This window comes from Podarcis erhardii, assembly GCF_964252035.2.
Source record: "Podarcis erhardii genome assembly, chromosome: 4".
NCBI lineage: Eukaryota > Metazoa > Chordata > Lepidosauria > Squamata > Lacertidae > Podarcis > Podarcis erhardii.
The window spans coordinates 21,240,061-21,261,470 of NC_138508.1; the positions used below are offsets into that span (position 1 = coordinate 21,240,061).

The window sequence follows — 21,410 nt, forward strand, 5'->3', positions numbered from 1 at the left end:
CTGAAATAATTTGGGGGGGGGGGGACACAAATCTCTATTCACTGCAGGAAACAGTGGGCAAAATGTTATGAATATGTTAAAAAGAACATCATACCAGATGGCCTTAGTGGTTCCTTCTGGTTTTCATAATCTATGTGTCTGAAAATAACTCATGCTTTTTAATGCTTTGAGTTTAAACAGTTTAAACAGCCCGTGAGGCCCCAGCTCTTTAGGGTAACATATTCAGTTGTTTTGATAGACTCCGAAATATATGCAAAAATGGCCATGTTGAAGAACAGCAACAAAAACGTAGTCCGCATATGTGGAAACAAAAAATACTTTATTCATGAATTATCAAACATCATGTGAGAAAGAAGTACATACAAACTGCTGGGCTAAATCCACATGTCCACTGATAAACAAAGAAATGGGGCCTGCAACAAAATGTTGCAGTATGGATTGCTCTTGGTTCCAGGCTACTGTTTTCCATCTCAACCCAGATTTCCATTTCCCCCATTTTGTGGCTACTGAACTTGCTCAGTCTTCGTTTAGGGGGTTTCTCTCCCCTTCAACTTTCCTCCCTAAAACTTTTTTGTCCTTTTGCAGAACTTTGGGTTTATTGCTTTTATTTAGTAGCTCAACTAATGTACAGACTGCTCCCCATCCAAGGATCTCCAAGTTGGTTAACTCTAACTTGTTTAAAACCTCACCATTCTGCTGTATGGGTGGTACTCTTCTGGCTATGTAGAGAACTGAAATTGCTATTAGTATAGATCAGCCTTCATCAACCCAGATTTTTTGGACCACAACTCCCATCAGCCCCAGCCAGCTGTCATTTATGTCAAGGTGGTGAAGGTTAGATATGTGTATATGTGAAAGCCAGCGGTCAACATATGGAATAAAAAAGATGAGAATATTATGCAAGTGTCAGGCACAAAGTTCACAGACTGAACATTTATGCTGCAGTCATCAAAAAGTGGCACTTAACATTGGTGAAAGTCAGTCAGTCAAGTTTATCTGCTAAAAAACACTGGTCATCACAAAAATACAGAAAAGACAGTACTGATATACATTTCAGCACTGGGAGTCTGGGAGCCAGTGCAATTGGCCCAATACAGGTATAATATCACCTTAACACACATTCTCAAGTTAGTAATATGGCATCTGGGTCCTGTACTAACTGCAGTTTCTAAACAGCCTTCAAAGGCAGCCCCACACAAAGCACTTTACAGTAGTCTAAACCACTTGGAAGTAACCAGAATATGGATAACAGAGGTCACGTTAACTGGTATGCCAGCTTCCAAGTTTGAAATTTCAAGGACAGCTCTGGTTGCATCTGTCTGGATCTCCTGCACATGTAGTCATAAAAAGTAGCTGCCTTTTGTATGCGTTATAAATATATAACCAGTTTCAGTGGACCAGTGCTAATATGGTTATTTCTGAACAGTTGTTTTCTGTACCGTCAGTGGTTTAACCTCTGCATGGAAACCAGCTGTTTGCCCTTGTGATCCGAGTAACTCTCTTGCTATTAGGGTCAAACTCATGTTGATTTGTTCCGCTGAAGAGGTAAAAGAATCCTATAAAACAAAACAGAGTCAAGTTACTATAAGTTACATGCAGCAAAGAAATATGAAAAGAAAAACATGCTGAGGTATTGGGAAACTCTGGCTAGTGCAAAAGGCAATGGCTGGGACATTGGCTTCATGGGGGGTGGAGAGATGGTGAACGCGAAAGGGATAATTTCCTGCTATTTACCGTGTTTGCTGTCAGACTAACTGCTACGTCTGCATAGCACTGGGTGACAGCTTTGAGCAGCCTCCTGGAGGACATTGATAAGCACTATCTTATAGGCACAACATTTATAGATCTGCTGCTAATCTCGTGGAAAGGGGATAAAATGGCATAATTAGAGCTGCAATTTATATGCACAGCAAACTTCACATCATGATCTAGATAAGTATTAAAATTTCATACATGTATTTTGAAGATCCAGCCTTGGGAGTTGCTCATTATTATGGTGCCCTTTAGACCTTGATTAGCAACTATGGGCCTATTTTATGGTTTGTTGGGAACAGAAGAAGTTGCCTTCTACTGACTCAGAACTTTGGTCCATCCAGCTCAGTAGGAGTTTTCCCCAATCCTATGCTGGGGAACGAACCTCTGAACCTGGGATCTTTTGCATGCAAGACAGATACTCCACTTTTGAGTTATGGGAAACTTGACTGGCCATCAGGGTCAGGAATGTTTCAAAAAAGCATTTTAATTGTGTTTAATGTCACAGTATCACTTGGGAATGCGGCACCCATCAGAATCAGATGAAGGGGTACAGAGACAACCATAAGTGGTTTGGAACTTCTGGATTTGGATATAGACAGAGCAGGGAGAGTGAAGAACTTTTAAAATAATAATAATAATAATAATAATAATAATAATACTACTACATTGGCTCCCAGTATGTTTCCGGCACAATTCAAAGTGTTGGTGCTGACCTTTAAAGCCCTAAACAGCCTCGGCCCAGGATACCTGAAGGAGCCCAGATGCTGCCATCATTCTGCCCAGATGCTGAGGTTCAGCGCCGAGGGCCTTCTAGCGGTTCCCTCACTGCGAAAAGCGAAGTTATAGGGAACCAGGCAGAGGGCCTTCTCGATAGTGGCCCTGTGGAACACCCTCCCACCAGATGTCAAAGAAATAAACAACTATCTGCCTTTTAGAAGACATCTGAAGGCAGACCTGTTTAGGGAAGTTGTTGATGTTTTGCTGTGTTTTTAATATCCTGTTAGAAGCCACCCAGAGTTAATTAATTTATTTGTACCCCACCCATCTGACTGGGTTGCCCAGATGCAATGGGTATATCATTGAATCAGCTTCCTACACCCCTGGATGGGATTGCCCCCTTTTAAAAAACGAATAATAAAATATGGGTACTTGGACCCAGACCATGGGAATCTCCTGTTTGGACACATCACAAGGTTCACACCAGGCTGGAATCATTTCATATGTCCTCATGTCAGAGGCAACTTACCATTATGCTGAAAGGCAGCATCGACCTTCCCATTAACACCTGGGATGCCGTCTCTTATTTTCGTGGGTTTCTTGTCTATGGTTTGGCTAGCTTCATCATATCTGAATTAAAAATAATAATAAAGAAGGCATTTGTACACGAACAAAGCACTCTTTGAGATAGCAATGCTTTTTGCCCATCATCTACTAATATTCTTTTCTGAGGGGAGAGGATTTGTGAATCCCTGAACAACACCCATCTTAGAACTGCTCCTTCTTACAGCCATGTGGGAAGAGGTCATGTGATTTCTGGCTGCCACACTCATGCAAATCACTGCTAGAAAGCACTCTCTGTATTTGTGGGTGGCTCTCATTCAATGCTACTTCCTCCGCAGGCCATAGCTCATGAAGGCACCCCAAGGGTCTAAACCAGCTCAAATAAATGTGTGGAACTTAATCCTGGGGACACTCCGTGGGGAACAGTCAATTCTGTCAATCTTCCCAAAACGAATGGGATTTGAACAATAAAACAGAGCCATATATTTGAATCTATCATGTATCATCTCTCTCTATATCATCTATCTATCTATCTATCTATCTATCTATCTATCTATCTATCTATCATCTATCTATCTATCTATCATCTATCTATCTATCTATCTATCTATCTATCTATCTATCATCTATCTATCATCTATCTATCATCTATCATCTATCTATCATCTATCTATCTATCTATCTATCTATCTATCTATCTATCTATCATCTATCTATCTATCCATCCATCTATCATCTATCTATCTATCTATCTATCTATCTATCTATCTATCTATCTATCTAATCTATCTATCTATCATCTATCTATCTATCATCTATCTATCTATCTATCTATCTATCATCTATATCTATCTATCTATCTATATCTATCTATCTATCTATCTATCTATCTATCTATCTATATCATCTATATCTATCTATCTATCTATCTATCTATCTATCTATCTATCTATCATCAATCTCTATCTATCTATCTATATCTATCTATCATCTATCTATCTATCTATCTATCTATCTATCTATCTATCTATATCTATCTATCTATCTATCTATCTATCTATCTATCTATCTATCTATCTATCTATCATCATTATCTATCTATCTATCTATCTATCTATCTATCTATCTATCTATCTATCATCTATCTATCTATCTATCTATCTATCTATCTATCTATCTATCATCTATCTATCTATCATCTATATCATCTATATCTATCTATCTATCATCTATCTATCTATCTATCTATCTATCTATCTATCTATCTATCTATCATCTATAGTGGTGCCCCGCAAGACGAACGCCTCGCAAGACGGAAAACCCGCTAGACGAAAGGGTTTTCCGTTTTGGAGGCGCTTCGCAAAACGAATTTCCCTATGGGCTTGCTTCGCAAGACGAAATGTCTTGCGAGTTCCTGCGGGTTTTTCTCCCTCCCCCCCCTTTTTCTAAGCCGCTAAGCCGCTTATCAGCTGATCCGCTAAAAGCTGCTAAACTGCTAATAGCGCTAATCTGCTAAGCTGTCAATGGGCTTGCTTCGCAAGACGAAAAAACCGCTATACGAAGAGCCTCATGGAACGGATTAATTTCGTCTTGCGAGGCACCACTCTATCTATCTATCTATCTATCTATCTATCTATCTATCTATCTATCTATCTATCATCTATATCTATCTATCTATCTATCTATCTATCTATCTATCTATCTATCTATCTATCTATCTATCTATCTATCATCTATCTAATCTGTCATCTAACATGCTTGATTATGTGGTTCTTCTGGAGCTCTTTTCAAACCAGTGACGAGTATTTACCAATCGCATCTGACACGATTTCTTACCTCCAGTATCTGTCAGATGAAAAATAGTATGTCGTTCTTTCATTGCTATTGTAAAACGCTGCATCGATTTTCTTGACGTCTTTCGGGAAGCCCAAGGTATGGATGCGCTTGGGGTAGCCAGGAAGCCTGGAGTCTCCTTTCACGACCCAAAATTGGTTGCCTGAGATAAAGCAGGTGAGGGAACATATTTTAGCCAATGCTTCTCAGTGACGGCAATAGAAGAAAAACAATGCTGGGGACAGCACAGGGGGTGCAAAGTGATTTTTAGGGTGGGGGACAGTGCATGAGTGAGATGTGCCTTTCCTTTCAATAACTGCAGAGGTTCAGTAATGGGGTGGGCAGACTGGGGGGGGGGGACGGCATTAGCACCCACCCCTGCACCCCTCTGATATTGCTCATACCACTTACATATGTGGAAGAAATAGGGGGGTCGGATGCCAAAGGAGACAAGGCTCCCATACCTTTAGTAGTTGTGTAGAAAAAGTAATTAGGACCAGAGGGAAATTCTGAGTCAAACTTTGTCTGTACAGTGCCAGATTTATGTATAAACTAAACAAACTATAGCTTAGGGCCCCACTCTCTTGCCCCACTCCAAAAAAAATTTGAAGAAAAAAACCTGGACGTACATTTCCAAAATATAAGATAAAAACAAATGAAGTAAAACCTGCATACAACAACAGTGTTTTGTGTTGTGTAGGCTCCTATGATGTAAATAATGGACCCCGCCTGCTAGCCTGCTGCCTAAAATATCACTGGTTTGCTCGTTTCTATATATAGGGTGCCTACTAGGTCCATAAATTACCATATAGCATATATTCAACACAAAAAAGTGACAATTTGATGTTGACAAAGGACAGCTGGACATATAAAGGGCCCCATTACCTTCAGTAGCTTAGGGCCTCATCAAACCTAAATCCGGCCCTGATTTTTCAAATATAGCTTTATAACAAAACCAAATACATTTACATATATAGAGATTTCTCTGAATCTCGTGACTCCCCCCCCCCATCCCCTCAGTGGGTCCTAATGTCAATGTTTTCAACTGTGTATTATATCATAGTCTATGTTTTAATATTATATTATCCATTGTTGTTGGTTTTTTTTTTACATTACAAGTGCAATTAAAATCCTGCCAATGTTTTCATCTGCTTACAGTGGTCTGGGCTGAAAGCTCTAAACAGTAAAAGTGTAACAGCATCATCATTATTTTCTGCATCCTTACCTTTAAAAAGAAACGCCACATCTTTATCACTGTTTTCAAAAACTGCATCAACTCCAGATGTTAAAAATGGCCAGAATGTGGAAATTAAACTAAAGTCAAGCTGTGCATAACGGGGGTGCTTTCGCCAGAAATACCTGTAAGAAACATATACATTTATTTTATATAATGTGCCTGGGGACACTCTATTTTTGTACTTGTACCATCTAGACAGCATGATGATGCTGGCAACTTTTCTCCAGTAAATGAGGAGAGGGGCTTAAAGAGAGGAAAGGAAAAGGAAAGGGGTTTGTGTGTGTGGCAGAAGAACCCAGTTGCCAGGGAGTAAGTCCCATTGAAATTACTTCTGAGTAGACATGTATAAGATTGTACTGTTAGGCTGCACTCCTAACAACACTAATCTGGGAGTGAGCCACATTGACTTACTTCTGAGAGACATGGCTAGGATTGAACTATGAGTCATGTTCCTGCATTGCAGGGGTTGGACGAGATGACCCTTCCAACTCAACAAATCTATGTTTAGATCTTATTTGTAATTAATGTGCCAAGTTCATTATGGCTGCCCTAAGCCCCATTCATTTCTATGGGACTTGGGCACAGCTTACTTTTTTGGATGGTAGGGGGGCTTAAAGATTACTGTCTTACTTGTCTTTAAAAAACAACATTTCTCCCCGAAAGTTAGTGACAGCATCAAACGTCAAATGAGGATCGCAGGCAGTTGGTATTGCAGGTTGGGTTGGCCTGGCAGGTACTCTTGGTATGTCATCTTCCACTGGGTCCTCCTCAGGTGGGTTAGTTGTTGATCCTTAAAAATATTGAATAGTCTGAAATTAGTAGAGCACAGCCTTCTTTTTCTGAATATAAGAATACTCAAACAATTGCACAAAGAACACTTCCTTAATTATATGTTGACATTAATTTACACAGAGCATGTGTAAACAAAGTTTTTAACTAGCAGGACCAAGAAGAATGTATTTCTTTGTAACATATCATTAAAGAGTGGCTTTTACAAAGACTAACATAAACATCTGTCAACTTTCATTTCCCAAAAGTTATTAGAGATTACACTATTTAGATTCTCTCTCTCTCTCTCTCTCTCTCTCTCTCTCTCTCTCTCGTATATGAAATTGTAAGGATGCTGTCACATTGCAGTTCACTTAACCACAGACAGGTGGCACCGAGAACTACAGCATGTCAAGCAGCTGGGACAGTAGATGGGCAGGCAGCCCAGCCAAAGAGAGAAGGGGAGGAGAGTTCTAGAAGATGGACCAGCAGGCTCAGGCAAGGTGAGAAGGAGGGGACCAGAGGATGGAGACACAAGCAGGTGGGTCTTCCATACAAACCACAAGGTTATGGTGGTGGAATTGGTGAGGTGTTAAGGGTGGGAAAAGGGATATATGGGGTTCACACATGAAGTGAGCAGTGCACAGCCCTGTGTTGTGTGTGTGATGCTTGCATATAGTCAAATAATTGTTTTCTGTTAGGAAACAGGCAAAGATGCACCTTTTCCAGCAAGCTGAGTGAAGGGAACTGTGATTCGTAATTTATGAATAGTTCGATGATGATGCTTTTACTAGTTGTACTGAAATAATCGCTTGAAGTTTGTGTGTGTGTTTTAAGGTTATTACGTTGTCAATCATCCTGTGGCCTTTCGAAGGAGGTATTACAAATTCCTTAATTAGTTAATAAACTGAACATAAATTACCATAGAGGAACTGAATGCCTTTGATATCGTCCTGGGAGAGAACTTCTTGTGTGAGCTGGGAGTAGCTATACACTGGAAACATCACGGCTTGGGGGTCCTGGGAATGGTAGAGCCCAAGCGAGTGGCCAAATTCATGAGCCGCAACAAAAAACAGGTTGGAACCTGAAAGGCAGAAGAGAAATGCATCACGTCATGGATTTGCATCTCCAAGGTTTAACATAAGGAAAGTCCTGCTGCATCAGGCCAAAGGCCTATCAAAGCCCAGCATCCTGATCTCACAGGAGCCAATCAGATTTCTGTGGGAAGCATGCAAGCAGGATCGGGTAGCAACAGCATCTACTGCATCAATCAACACTCCTTTGGAGATTAAAATGTTAAAATAATAAACATGGTTGCATTTAAAAAAACAATAACAACCCTCTAACAGTTATAATCTGTCTAAGCAAACTCTGTCTCCCAGTGTTGCTCAGAAGGTATCTTATAACAACTGAGAGCTCTCAGGGAAATACAGATTTGAATATTGTCCACTATAGTAACTTCACATTTCTGCAAGCAGATGGCAAAAGTAAGATGTGATGAAAATCCCCCATCTCCATGCAAAGCACAGAGTTATCTATAAGCACACTGTATACAGCATAGAGGCTGACTGATTGCCTGTCGAGCCGGCGTACAGCTTCTGGGTCATGTGCCCAGCATGACTAAGCCGCTTCTGGCGAACAAGAGCAGCGCATGGAAACGCCGTTTACCTTCCCGCCAGAGCGGTACCTATTTATCTACTTGCACTTTGACGTGCTTTTGAACTGCTAGGTTGGCAGGAGCAGGGACCGAGCAACGGGAGCTCACCCCGTTGCAGGGATTCAAACCGCCGACCTTCTGATCAGCAAGTCCTAGGCTCTGTGGTTTAACCCACAGCGCCACCCGCTTACTTAGGAGCAAATGAACATGTCTGAGTCAGCTGACACCACGTAATTCCCCCTGTATTAGTATATGCATACTTTTGTGTTTGCAACTGGAGATAGGGATATCACACTAGATCTCCAATACAACATGGCAAATCTGTGTGGTTTTGTTTGTTTTCCATTCTTTAAAATTACCTTCCAAGCCGTTGGTCCACTTTTCGTCCTCGTCAAAATGAGCATCTCCTCCAATACCTCTGCTGGGAGCATAGGCGTGGGCAACAGTCCCGCCAGGACCATCAAAGGGATTGAAATCACCATGCTCTAAGTACACAAGAAGAAACAGTTGGTTGCCCATTTGCTGGCCATAGTTGCTGAGCTGTACTTACAGATATTACTCAGCAGTTGTGCCTTCATCCCAGAGTTTCCAATTGCAACACCATCAACACACTGATAACACCTAGCCCTGCTTTCTCCCCTTCCTTCATAAAATGCTGCTGAAGCTTCGCAAAACATGAAGCAAGTTTTTACAAAACAAGAATGTGTGAAACATGCTGTAACTATTTCTAGCATGCTAGTGAACATGTCGAAGAAGGTTATTTATGTATGTCACTACTGCGGCCCGTGTTTCGTTAGCCCAAAAATGGAAAATGAGCGAGGTCCCCGCTAAAGACGAATGGCAACTTAAACTGATGGAATATGTGAAGCTTGTGGACCTAACTTATAGAATAAGAGAACAAGAAGAACATACATTTAAAGAAGATTGGAAAATGTTTATTGAATATATTGTGGGTGGGGGAATTGTGGCAGCATTAAGGTTAATTCAATAGTGTAAATAGGTTTTAATGGATGTAATAATGGAATACTGAATGATTTAGTTTATATAAAATATGCAGGGATTTATGCTATTTAAAATGAACCACGGAAAGAGAAGAAGGGAAGTCATTGATATTTTTAGGTTGTTTAAATGAATACTCTAAATTGTAAGAATTATACATAAAAAACCCGACATGTAACCCATGAAACCAGATATCGCATAACACTAATGCATCATGGAGCACCAGGCATATCCAGTTTTTCCTGCCTTCTCCCTGCCCCCCGGCACTGCAAAAACAAGGTGTTGCACTTGATGTCCAATTGTTAGAAAAGCTACACTGGAAGATTATTCAGTTTGGGCATCACAAGTTGTTCAGAAGTACTGTTAGCAATTGGTTTAGGAGGAAGGACCGTAGCTCAGCAATAGAGCAGCTGGTTTGCATGCAGAAGCTCCCAGAATCGATCTGTGACAGCTCCCGGTAGGGCTGGGAAAAACTCTTTCCTGAAACCCTGGAGAGGGGCTGCCAGTTAGTGTAGACAGCACTGAGCTACATGGACCAATGGTCAGACTCAGTATACGGCAGCTTCCTTTCTAAACAGCCTCAGCCCAGTATACCTGAAGGAGCGTCTCCATCCCCATTGTTCTACCCAGACACTGAGGTCCAGCGCCAAGGGCCTTCTGGCGGTTCCCTCGCTGCGAGAAATGAAGCTACAGGGAACCAGGCACAGGGCCTTCTTGGTAGTGGCACCCGCCCTGTGGAACACCCTCCCACCAGATATCAAGGAGATAAAGAACTACCTGACTTTTAGAAGACATCTGAAGGCAGCCCTGTTTAGGGAAGCTTTTAATGTTTGATGTTTGATCGTGTTTTTAATATTCTCTTGGGAGCCACCCAGATTAAAGATAAAGGCAAAGGGACCCCTGACCATTAGGTCCAGTCGAGACCAACTTTGGGGTTGCAGCGCTCATCTCAATTTATTGGCCAAGGGAGCCGGCGTACAGCTTCCGGGTCATGTGGCCAGCATGACTAAGCCGCTTCTGGCGAGCCAGAGCAGCGCACGGAAACGCTGTTTACCTTCCCGCCGGAGCGGTAACTATTTTTCTACTTGCACTTTGATGTGCTTTCAAACTGCTAGGTTGGCAGGAGCAGGGACTGAGCAACAGGAGCTCACCCTGTTGTGGGGATTTGAACCGTCGACCTTCGGATCGGGAAGTCCTAGGCTCTGTGGTTTAACTCACAGCGCCACCCGTGTCCGCCACCCAGATTGGCAGGGTATAAATAATTTGTTGTTGTTGTTATAATTGATGTCATATGCGTCCAGCGTTTCTAGGTTGCCCTTAATATATTTAATGGTTCAACCTGTTCCCCCCCCTTTTTTTTACCTCTTTCAGCAAAACTGATCATAATATCTGCATCGCCGGCTGAAACACGTTTGAATGTCAAGGGTGTAACCCGGCTCCACACTTTAAACGCTTTTGCAATCTCTTCGTACACATCGCTTGAATCCATATCTGGCGTATGGTTCACGATCCTTCGAAAAAGAAGGCAGCACAAATCAAAACAGAAGCGGGCTATCATTTCAGGCTGTGGTTAATCACTATAAAATGTGTGGATTTCACCCTTAAGACCTGATGCTGAAAAATTACCTGTAGGTCAGGTCTTTCTTTTCCCATTTGGGTTGTCCCGGAAAGAAGCCAAAATCCCCAACATCTGGGTTTCCACACCTGGGTTTCTGAATCGCCTCCAGCGTATTTGAATCCAGGTTGCCTGTCACCTGGAGCCCCATGAATTTTTGCATTTCTTTGATTTTTTTAACAAAAGGGCTGTTGGCTTTCTGTCTAAAAACTGGTTGCCCATCTGATGTGAAGTTGTAATATTTTTCCAAGTACTTCTGATAAAGAAACAGAAACACACACATTCATTTATTTTTAATTAACAAATGTATAGTCTACTTCATAGCCTAAAGCCACTGGTGTGGTGTACAAGATACACAGAATGAAACACAGAAACAATAAAAACCATTTCAAGAAATGCTAGGAACAAACAGCTTCTGCAGATATAAAATTGATGTTCCACACATGATGCCGGGCGACTTTCTAATTTTGGCTGCTAATTGATTGATATGCATATTGCTCAAAACTGCATACTAATATGTGTATACAGTCAAACCTCAGCTCCCGAACACTTCTGTTTTGGAACGCTTTGGCTCCCAAATGCCGAAAACTCAGAAGTAACTGCTCTGGTTTTCGAATGATTTTTGGAAGCTGAACGGCGTCCAGGGAGTTTTCTTCTTTTTTCTCCATTGCCAACAGCCCTTTGATCCTCGGTTATCGAAAGTTTCGGAAGTTGAATGGTCTTTCGGAATGAATTACGTTCGACAACCAAGGCTTGACTGTACCGTAGTATGTGAAATTCACACTGAAATGTTAAATTTTGATGATTTTTTTAAAAAGTGTCATCAATTGTTGCAAAAATGTGGAGAAGAGCAATTTAAGACTGGAAAAAAATGAAAGAAAGAAATGCACTGAGAGAAATCTGAAACTGACATATTTCTCCATTGCTAGGTTTTACATGCTATTTTCTTCCCGGCTCAATCACATAGATTGTTAAAATAGCCTTTGAATTATCTACATGCATATATTTGTTCCAAGCTCACCCCCACTTAAGCCACCTGCCATTGCCTGTCTTTACTGCAAGCATGGTCAATTTCATTTTTGCAACATAGCAATTCTATGCAGTGAGATCAGGTAAAATTCTCAGTTCCGCTTTACCTAAAAAGAAATCACGAATGCAGAAAATCCCTTATAATTCTGGAGTCAGTATAGATTCTAAAGTATCTTATGCTGGTCTGCGACCATAATAAAGTTTGTTGATTGTAAAGTAAATCCACAATGCTAAACAATGCTAAACAATAAACAATGAAGTTTTACTTAGAGTACACATTAAAATTAATGGGGCCATGTTCATTAACTTCAGTGGGTTTGCTCTGAATAAAATTTTGTTAAAAACCACCCTAAGTCCAACAGAGAGCAAAATGCATAGGATTCTGGGGAGACTCACTTGTCTCCAAATAATGCAGACCAAACCAATAAGCTGCAGAACCAGCAATAACTTTTAATTTGAGCCTCCTTGTTATTCATGGACAAATGACTTCTATCCAGTGCTTTCCCTCAAAAAATAAATGTTTAGGGGTACTCTCATTTTGACTCAAGAAAACCACCATTTTATAGTTCAGATCAGGAAAAATAAATACAGTAAATGGACAAAAGTACAAAGATTCACAAAATGTTTAGGGGTATGCGTACCCCTGCGTCCCCCCCAGAAAAAAGCACTGTTTCTACCCATCACGTAACCACCATTACCTGAACGAACCGCAAGTTTTCTTCTTCTCTTCTTTGTGAACTGACTGGCGCTGCATATGCCACGGCCAGGCCCAGCAGCATAAAGCAGATGGTTTTCATTCTGAAGCCAGTTGCTCCTTTACGCACACTTCCGTTTCCAAAGCTCAGTCTTTGCTCCTGTTTACTATCCGTCCCTGCTTATATAGCACTTTTGGGGCTTCATAAAATAAGCTGCGTTCTGACTCAGTTAAGAATATTACCCAATCAGCAGGAGGAGAGGGCATGGAAAAAGAGAGAGTTATATTTTGGCCTGGAGATAGTTGCTTCACTCTTCACCTTGGCAGATGTTGCAATCTTAAATAATTTTGTTTTAGGAAATGGTTGCCTACGTTTATCCGTCAATTAGCCGCAAGGATGCTGACAGCATGCTTCAGGGTGACGAATCTGTCTTCGTTTTTTATCCGAGACTCGAATAATTTTATTTCATGGGGCACAGACAAGGTGGCTCTTGTTTATAATCCAGAAACAGGCCCACAAATTTATTTGATTCTATTCATTTCGGACCAATTCCTAGTTTGAAACGACTGGCTATTTTAAAATGATCAGATGAATCCAGACTGCTGGAACAAATGCATTTCCAGCTCAAAAGGACTGTCAAAATAACACCAAAATATCGAGTGAATTCAGAAATGAGACAGAGAATAGTGTTATATGTTTGCTGCATGATTACTGTGCCTGTGAATGGGGCATAGTGCTTCTGCCTGAAAGTGTTTTGAAAAAAGAATGGTGATATTTTCTACAGGCCAGTCCTGTACCTGTTTACACAGAGGCAAGTCTCACTGGGTTCAGTTTGTGTTTATTCCCAAATAAATATGAATAGGATTAGTACTCTGATTACTGATTTAGTTCACCTAAACAAGAAGTGGAGAATCTCAGCGGGGTTGCATGTGGCCCTCCAAGCTTTGGTATATGGCCCTTGGAACTCTCTCCAGGCCACACCCCTCATGGGCCTTGCTTTGCCTTGAGTGCTTTTGGAAGGTGACCCTCAGAATGAAAAAAAAAGTTTCCTTACCCATTCTGTAAACCAGGGGTCAGCAAACTTTTTCAGCAGGGGGCTGGTCCACTGTCCCTCAGACCTTGTGAGGGGCCGGACTATTTTTTTTTTTTGGGGGGGGAGAACGAATTCCTATGTCCCACAAATAACCCAGAGATGCATTTTAAATAAAAGGACACATTCTACTCATGTAAAAACACGCTGATTTCCAGACCGTCTGTGGGCCGGATTGAGAAAACGATTGGGCCGGATCCGGCCCCCGGACCTTAGTTTGCCTACCCATGCTCTAAGACCCCTTCAACCTCCAGAGTTGAATCTGGGCAGATGCTCTGCAGATTTGTGTGTCAGATGTGGAGGTGGGGAGAGCTTTCCTCCCATGATAAATTGCAGACAGGGGGCAAAGACAGTTAATTCCAAATGGACCTCAGTGGGGGCAAGAGGATAAAACCTCTCTCAGTCACACAACAGTCCAACTTTACTACCCTCCTCCAACTGACATTTAAAAAATAATAATAATAATAACAATCAATGATGCAGAGGCAAAGCACTTGAGTGAGAGCAGACAGAGACTGCTGGAATCGGCAGTGTGTGCGTCTTTGTGTATGTGAGAGAAAGTGTGTGTGAGAGAGATGAATTGAGAGGCAGGAAGATTGTTTCTTACTGTCTGAGGAATCTTCTGACCTTAGTGGGAATGTCTGTTTATATTTATGTATGTATGTATGTATGTATGTATGTATGTATACAGACATTTATATCCAGCTTATCAAGCACACACTCCCCCCCCCCCCCACGTTTTGTCCTGTGAGGCAGGTTAGGCTGAGAGAAGTTTTTAGGGACGTTTCTAATGTTTGATGTTTTATCATGTTTTTAATATTCTGTTGGGAGCCACCCAGAGTGGCCGGGGAAACCCAACCAGATAGGTGAGGTATAAAGAATAAATCATCATCATCATCATCATCATCATCATCATCATCATCATTATTATTACAGTGACTGGGTTTTCTGGATGAGTGCAGGACCCGTCCGGCCCTGGTGTGCCTATTTTCCGGGGATGTCCCTGATTTAGAGAAGCCGTCCCAGTTTCTGATTTGATCCCAGAATGCCTCACTTTTCCTTAGGATGTCCCTATTTTCATTGGAGAAATGTTGGAGGGTTTGGAGTTATCCAACCCCTGAGCCTTCTGAAGGCAATCCTGTATAGGGAAGTTTTTGGTTTTTTAAAAATGTTTAATGTTTTTCTATAGGTTGGGAGCTGCCCAGGATCGCTGGGGTAACCCAATAAGATGTGTGGGGCATAAATAGTAAAATTATCATTATAGAATGGGATGTCCCTATTTTTATCGGAGAAATGTTGGAGGGTATGTGAGTGGGGATTTGAACCCTGGTCTCCTGGGTCTTAAGTCTGACACCCTAGACACTGCACCATGCTCTGCTTATATAACTTAATAGCTATATTACGTTAAGTCCTCTGGTCTTCTTTGGAGACTTCAATTCTCTGTTGAATGGCGAAATATGAGGTGGGTAAATGATAAGTTGTGGGTGAACATATCAGACGACACAGCAATTCTTCAAACAGGTCTTGTTTATTCACAGGCCAGAACAGAACTGAACTGAAGGGTTCAGCCAGCCTGCTTATATAGAGCTCCAGTACAACGTAACTGTAACAACTTTCTGTAACTATCCAATCACTGAACGTCATTTTCGATCCCTTATTTGCATATGTGGACCTGAAGTATCTACAGTATCCCCCTGCTGGCCCAGGGTGAGAACTTCAGTACATAACAGTAAACATCTGATCTGACAACCTACAGGGTTTTTAAACCTTTTTAAAATGAAATTATTATTACTATTTGTCTGCCAGTGGGCGGCCAGATAAAATGAATATATACTCAATGCCTGTGCCAAAAATCCACCTATATCTGTAATCAATAAAGTTGTGGCCATTTCTAATCCAAATCATTGTCTGCCTGAGTTTATTAATCACATATTACATTTAGGCACTGCCCATGGTTGTGTGGGTGTGGCACTGCAACTGGGCCCGCAAAAAACTAACTTACTTCATGGTGAGCTCCCCCACTTTCCCCCCAGAAAAAAAGGACACTTCCCTACCATGGATCATCATGTGATGAATAGATGCAGAATTAATGTGATAGAATATGAATCTTCAGGAAATGTTTCCTTATAAATGGATTTGCCATCTTCAGATGTTTTTGTTGTTTTTGCTTGCGTGCTCCTTTCGATTTCTCCTTACCACTTAAAAGAACTAGGAAGCTGTTGCTGAGACTCAGTGATCCATGAGAAGCATCATCAATGGCCATGATTCATAGCACAATCATAGCTAAGAGGGGCTTCGGGTGACTCATTATAGAATTTGTCCTTTCAATCATGAAAATTAGCAACTTGATCATTTCTGAAATTCCAAGCAATGTGGACCCCCTCCATGACAGAGGCTGGAAGTAACCGACATGTCATAGTTTGATGATGTTCCTATCTATGTCCCCAAAACAAACATTTTGCGTTGTGAACATTCCAAGTAAATCTGTTATTCATTCACATGGGAAAATTTGTGCCAAAATTTTTTTTCATGCCTGCTTACAAAAATTGCAACAGAGTGAAGAACTTGTGGCTTAGTTATACAACAGGGCATGCCGAATAATTACTAGCAAGCAGGGACCTGCTCCATGCCAAGAGCTTCTTGTAACACCTTTTGATGTTCTCTGATTCAACCCACCTACCCAACAATAATTTAAACATTGATTTGTCTGGCACAAGCTGTTCTTCCAGATAATGAGTTTGGATGAGCAACATCAAGCAACATCTATAAAATTGCTGAAGTAAAAATTAATTATGTGTTCAGCACTTTGATGGCATGGGTTGGATTTTAAAAAAATGTTTATTATTATTATTTTTAGCATGCGGCTATGGCTGGTACCCATTGGGACTGATAGGCTGTGAAGCAGAGAAGGGGACAGCAGGTGGAGCCAGAGCCAATGACAGACGAGTCACCACTTACTGGATGCAAATAAGAAGACAGGTAGTTGGGGACTTAACTGTGGGCAGATTGAGGTTGGTGGTGGCTGTGTCCTGTTCTCTCCAACGAACCAGCCTCCACAGTAAAGGCATACTGCATGCTTTGTCAATGGCGTGGAATCATAGAACTGTAGACTTGGAAGGGACCCTGATAAAAAGGTAAAGGTGAAAGACCCCTGGATGGTTAAGTCCACTCAAAGGTGACTATGGGGTGGAGTGCGTCAGGAGCTCATCCTACACTCAAGTAGGACCCTGGCAGAGACACATGCCCAACTGGCATGTTCTCTCCCTCCTGGTCGATCGTTTGGGAGCTTCAAAAGCTTTCTTCTGCCTGAACATCACAGCGACCGATGCCAACAGACATCGGCACCCTTAGGGATCCGCAGAGTCTTTGCAGCTTGTGTGACAGACCTCAGCAACTCAGCATTTTGGCTAATCTACTTTATTTACATATAAACACACACAGAACACTGCAACATGGCTCCCTCTCTCTCTAGCATCAGACAGCAAAGAGAAAGAACAAAGGACAATAGTCCCACTTCACAGAACACAGTAACACAAACATCCTGTCTCTGTCACTTCCCACTTTGTGGAGTCAAAACATACCACGCCATGTGATAGACAAAAATCCCATGACTGCAATCATGGAGCAGGAATTCTAACACATTGCTCATCTCGCTTTTCACGCCGAGGGAGCCAGAGTTTGTCCACAGACAGCTTTCTGGGTCATGTGGCCAGAATGACTTAACTGCTACTGGCGCAAGGAAGACCGTGATGAGTGCCAGAGTGCACGGGAACACCGTTTACCTTCCCGCCGCAGCGCTGGCATGCTTTCAAACTACTAGGTTGGCAGAAGCTAGGGACCCTGAGGGTCCTCTTGTCCAACCCCCTGCAATGCAGGAATCTCAACTAAAGCATGCATGACAGAAGGCCACCCCACCTCTGCTTAAAAACCTCCAATGTCAAACAGCTCTTATGTCCTGATGTTTAGTCAGAATCTCCTTTCTGGTAACTTGAATCATACCCTCTGGAACATGGCAGAAGTGCTCATGATGCTTGCACAAGCCAGGCTGGTTTGGGTTTGTCAGTGGCTGTATAAGTGCCCAACTGGGACTCAGTGAGTTCTTCTGATGGAAGACCAGTGGGATATAAATGTACCGTGCAAAATGCGCCATGAGTTTGTTTTTCCTCCAAGTTAATTGTTTATTTGAAGACAGAAGTGCCTGGCGTGCTCTGGTCCATGGGGTCACGAAGAGTCGGACACGACTAAACGACTAAACAACAACAATTGTTTATTTATTACTTATTCCATTTATATCCTATCCTTTTCTCCAAGGAACTCAAGGTGGTGTACGGGGTTCTCCTCCTCCCCATTTAATCCCCACAATCCTGTGAGGTAGGTTAGGCTGAGAGGCAGCGGCTGGCCCAGTTTCACCCAGTGAGCTTCATGCCTGTGTGGGGATTTGAACCCTGGTCTTCCAGCTCCAAGTCTGACACTGTAACCACAACACAACACAACACTGTGCCAAGTTTCTATATGATTTCTTTATTACTTGCATGGCAACCCTGTTTAATTTTTTTCTTCAATCTGTTGGGGAAATTCTCTGATCTCTGCTCCCCACTTCTCCCCTCCATACTCTGCTTTGCACCATTAATAATACCTGGTGTATTTACAGTGAACTTGACGTAAATTGTTTTCCCTCGTCCTTGCCTTTGTTGATTTTATTTTATTGAAAATCCCTTTACAGAGCAGCTTGCAACCACTACAGTAAAAGAATAAATCCACATATTTGCAGGATCAATATTTACAGGTAGCGTCTCTGTTCCTCGTTGGCGCCCGCTGGAGTCACCAAGACTTTTAAGTGGAGATCTTTATCCCAGTCTGCACCTGTACTGGAAATATTTTTAAACAGTTTCTTTTTTAAAAAAATATATATGGAAGCATTTGTGTTGCGTCTTTAAAGGATGACATTGCCTTTAGCTGTTTTATATATGGAACTTTGTGTTTTTATGTTGCTGCAAACCACTGGAACACATTTCTATGATACAGCAGTATAGAAATATTTTTATAAATAAACTGCTTCTAATTGTTTTCACTTTTTTGTTTTATGGTTGCAACGGTTTCATTTGTTCTGTACTTGTATAAAACCTGTCGTGCTAAAGGGTGTGTAAGAAATAAATTGAATTTAAAAATAAAAATTAAAAAATGCATGGCTTGTAGAAGAGGATTGGATAAATTCATGGAGGACATGACTACCAGCAGCTCCTAGTCACTTCCTCCACTCCACAATTGGTGGGAGCTGCAGGTAGGTAGACTGCTATTGTACCCAGGTTCTGCTTGTGCGCTTCCTATAGGCATCTGGTTGGTCACTGTGAGAACAGGATACTGGACTAAAAAGTCCATTGGCCTGATCCAGCAGACTCTTCTTATGTTGCACTGAAATTCAAACTTAAAACTTTTTAAAAAGCACCATTTGCTGTGTCGAACTGAAGACGCGGGAAAAATGAGACAGAGAAATGGATATTGACAAGATCTGCCCGTTGCTACAGCCAGAGAAGCTTCCAAAGTATTCCAAAGGTTTTTTGGGGGGGACACCACCAAGAAGGTTTTCTTTCTCATCACCATTTTCTATGGAATGGCAAGAGAAGAAGGCTATTTCCTTTATGTCCTGTATGTGGGTTGGGAAGCAACTGGTTGACCACTGTGGAAAACAAGGTTACATGAGATGGACCTTTGGGTTCATCCGGCAAGTAAACATGCACAGGACTGCACTGCCCAACACACGCAAAGAAACACACACACACACACACACACACACACACACACACACAACATACCTAGGAAGAACTTGCTTCATGATTCTACATCATTAAACTCGTTTTTGTTTCCACGCTCAATTCAAGGGGCTAGTAATGACCCTCAAAGCCCATTTTAATAGGTTATCACAAGAATATCACCTCCTGAATGCACCTGTCCTACTGAGGTCCTCCTCTATGTCCCAACGTCCTAAGAAATATGGCTAGTTAGTACTAGGAAGAGGATATATTCACTGGATTTCTCCAAGGGCCTTCCAGAAGATGGCAAAAACCTTCCATGTTAGGAACCCTTTCAAGCCCTAAATGTTTGCTCTCTTTTTGAATATGCTTTAACTGCTGAGGTTGCTTTTAAAAAATGGTTGTTGCATTTCTTATATTACTGTTTCATTTCCACTGTATGCTGTTAGGCGCGTCTTGACCTTGTTGGAAAAAGGTGTCATATAACTGTTTAAATGGGACGCGGGTGGCGCTGTGGGTTAACCACAGAGCCTAGGACTTGCCGATCAGAAGGTCAGCGATTTGAATCCCCGCGACGGCGTGAGCTCCCGTTGCTCAGTCCCTGCTCCTGCCAACCTAGCAGTTCGAAAGCACCTCAAAGTGCAAGTAGATAAATAGGTACCACTCCGGCGGGAAGGTAAACAGTGTTTCCATGCACTGCTCTGGTTCACCAGAAGTGGCTTAGTCATGCTGGCCACATGACTCGGAAGCTGTACACCGGCTCCCTCGGCCAATAAAGCGAGATGAGTGCCGCAACCCCAGAGTCGGCCTCGACTGGACCTAATGGTCAGGGGTCCCTTTACCTTTAACTGTTTAAATAAAGTGGGAGATCTTATTTAGAAAGTGTCTTGCTCTTGGTGACAAAATTGTTTCTTCCAAGTGTAGGAAACAAATTGAATCGTATTACCTCCCCGTTGCTATGTCCCATCATTTCTCATGAGAGAAAGAGGAAATTTGTGGTTTACAAAAGGCTATTTCACTATGGTTTTCAAGAGACCTTTCCGGGAGGGAGCTTTTGATTACAAAATCATTCCTTCGAAATCTCAAGTACTGATTGCATCCTGTCATTTCTCTGATTCACATAGCTGCCACTTTTCTTGGGCCTTGGGGCTTAGTCAGCAGGGCAATTCTTACATTCTTATGGGAAAGTCAAAGAGCAGAGACAGTCCATACACTCACAACCCCTGACCCTGCAAGGTCCTGGTCACAGGGAGTGTCTGTGCTTTTACCTCCTCTGAACATCTCCTGTTTTGGGGGGATGGAAAGATGGAGCAGGCATTTCTGTTACTTTGGTAGGATGGGATCCTGTTCAGATGGCTTCTTGCTCAAAAAGAGCTCATTTAAAAGCTTACAAGGGTGCCTTTATCAAATGATATGGAATGATGCTGTTAGTCAACAAACAACAAACAGGAATGCATTTTATTAGATGAAATTGCTTGCAAAAATGTGCAAATTTTTCCAGTCGAAACTGCGAAAAAGGGTTTATTAGGATAAATTTGCAGTAAAATGCAGAAGAATTTTCAGGAGGAAAATGAATAATATATATGTTACTTCTGAATGTGGACACATTACTGCCAGGGATGATTTCTGCCTTAGAGTGGTTGGCATCACCTGATAATTTGTACTGCTTCTGCCAGACCCTGAGGCCAGTCTATGTAAGTA

General features: G+C 41.9%; 1 protein-coding gene across 1 annotated transcript; it reads right to left on the minus strand.

Annotated features, from left to right (window-relative positions):
- Positions 1-300: 300 nt before the first annotated feature.
- Positions 301-13,080, minus strand: LOC309341070 (stromelysin-1-like). Its single transcript, XM_081860518.1, has 10 exons — positions 12,873-13,080; positions 11,157-11,401; positions 10,893-11,041; positions 8,891-9,016; positions 7,797-7,958; positions 6,737-6,896; positions 6,095-6,228; positions 4,873-5,032; positions 3,002-3,102; positions 301-1,556 (listed from the first exon to the last, which is right to left on the minus strand). The coding sequence occupies exons 1-10, from the start codon at positions 12,969-12,971 to the stop codon at positions 1,450-1,452; spliced, it is 1,443 nt and encodes a 480-aa protein (XP_081716644.1). The 5' UTR covers positions 12,972-13,080; the 3' UTR covers positions 301-1,449.
- Positions 13,081-21,410: the final 8,330 nt, after the last annotated feature.

Bases quoted from the DNA above. Each gene is read 5' to 3' on its own strand.
- LOC309341070 (XM_081860518.1), bottom strand. From the start codon at position 12,971: ATGAAAACCATCTGCTTTATGCTGCTGGGCCTGGCCGTGGCATATGCA. The intron at 9,017-10,892 runs GTAAAAAAAAGG...TTGTGTACTTAG, and splicing joins GATCAGTTTTGCTGAAAGAG to AGCATGGTGATTTCAATCCC. The intron at 7,959-8,890 runs GTAATTTTAAAG...TCTGCCTTTCAG, and splicing joins GTGGACCAACGGCTTGGAAG to GTTCCAACCTGTTTTTTGTT.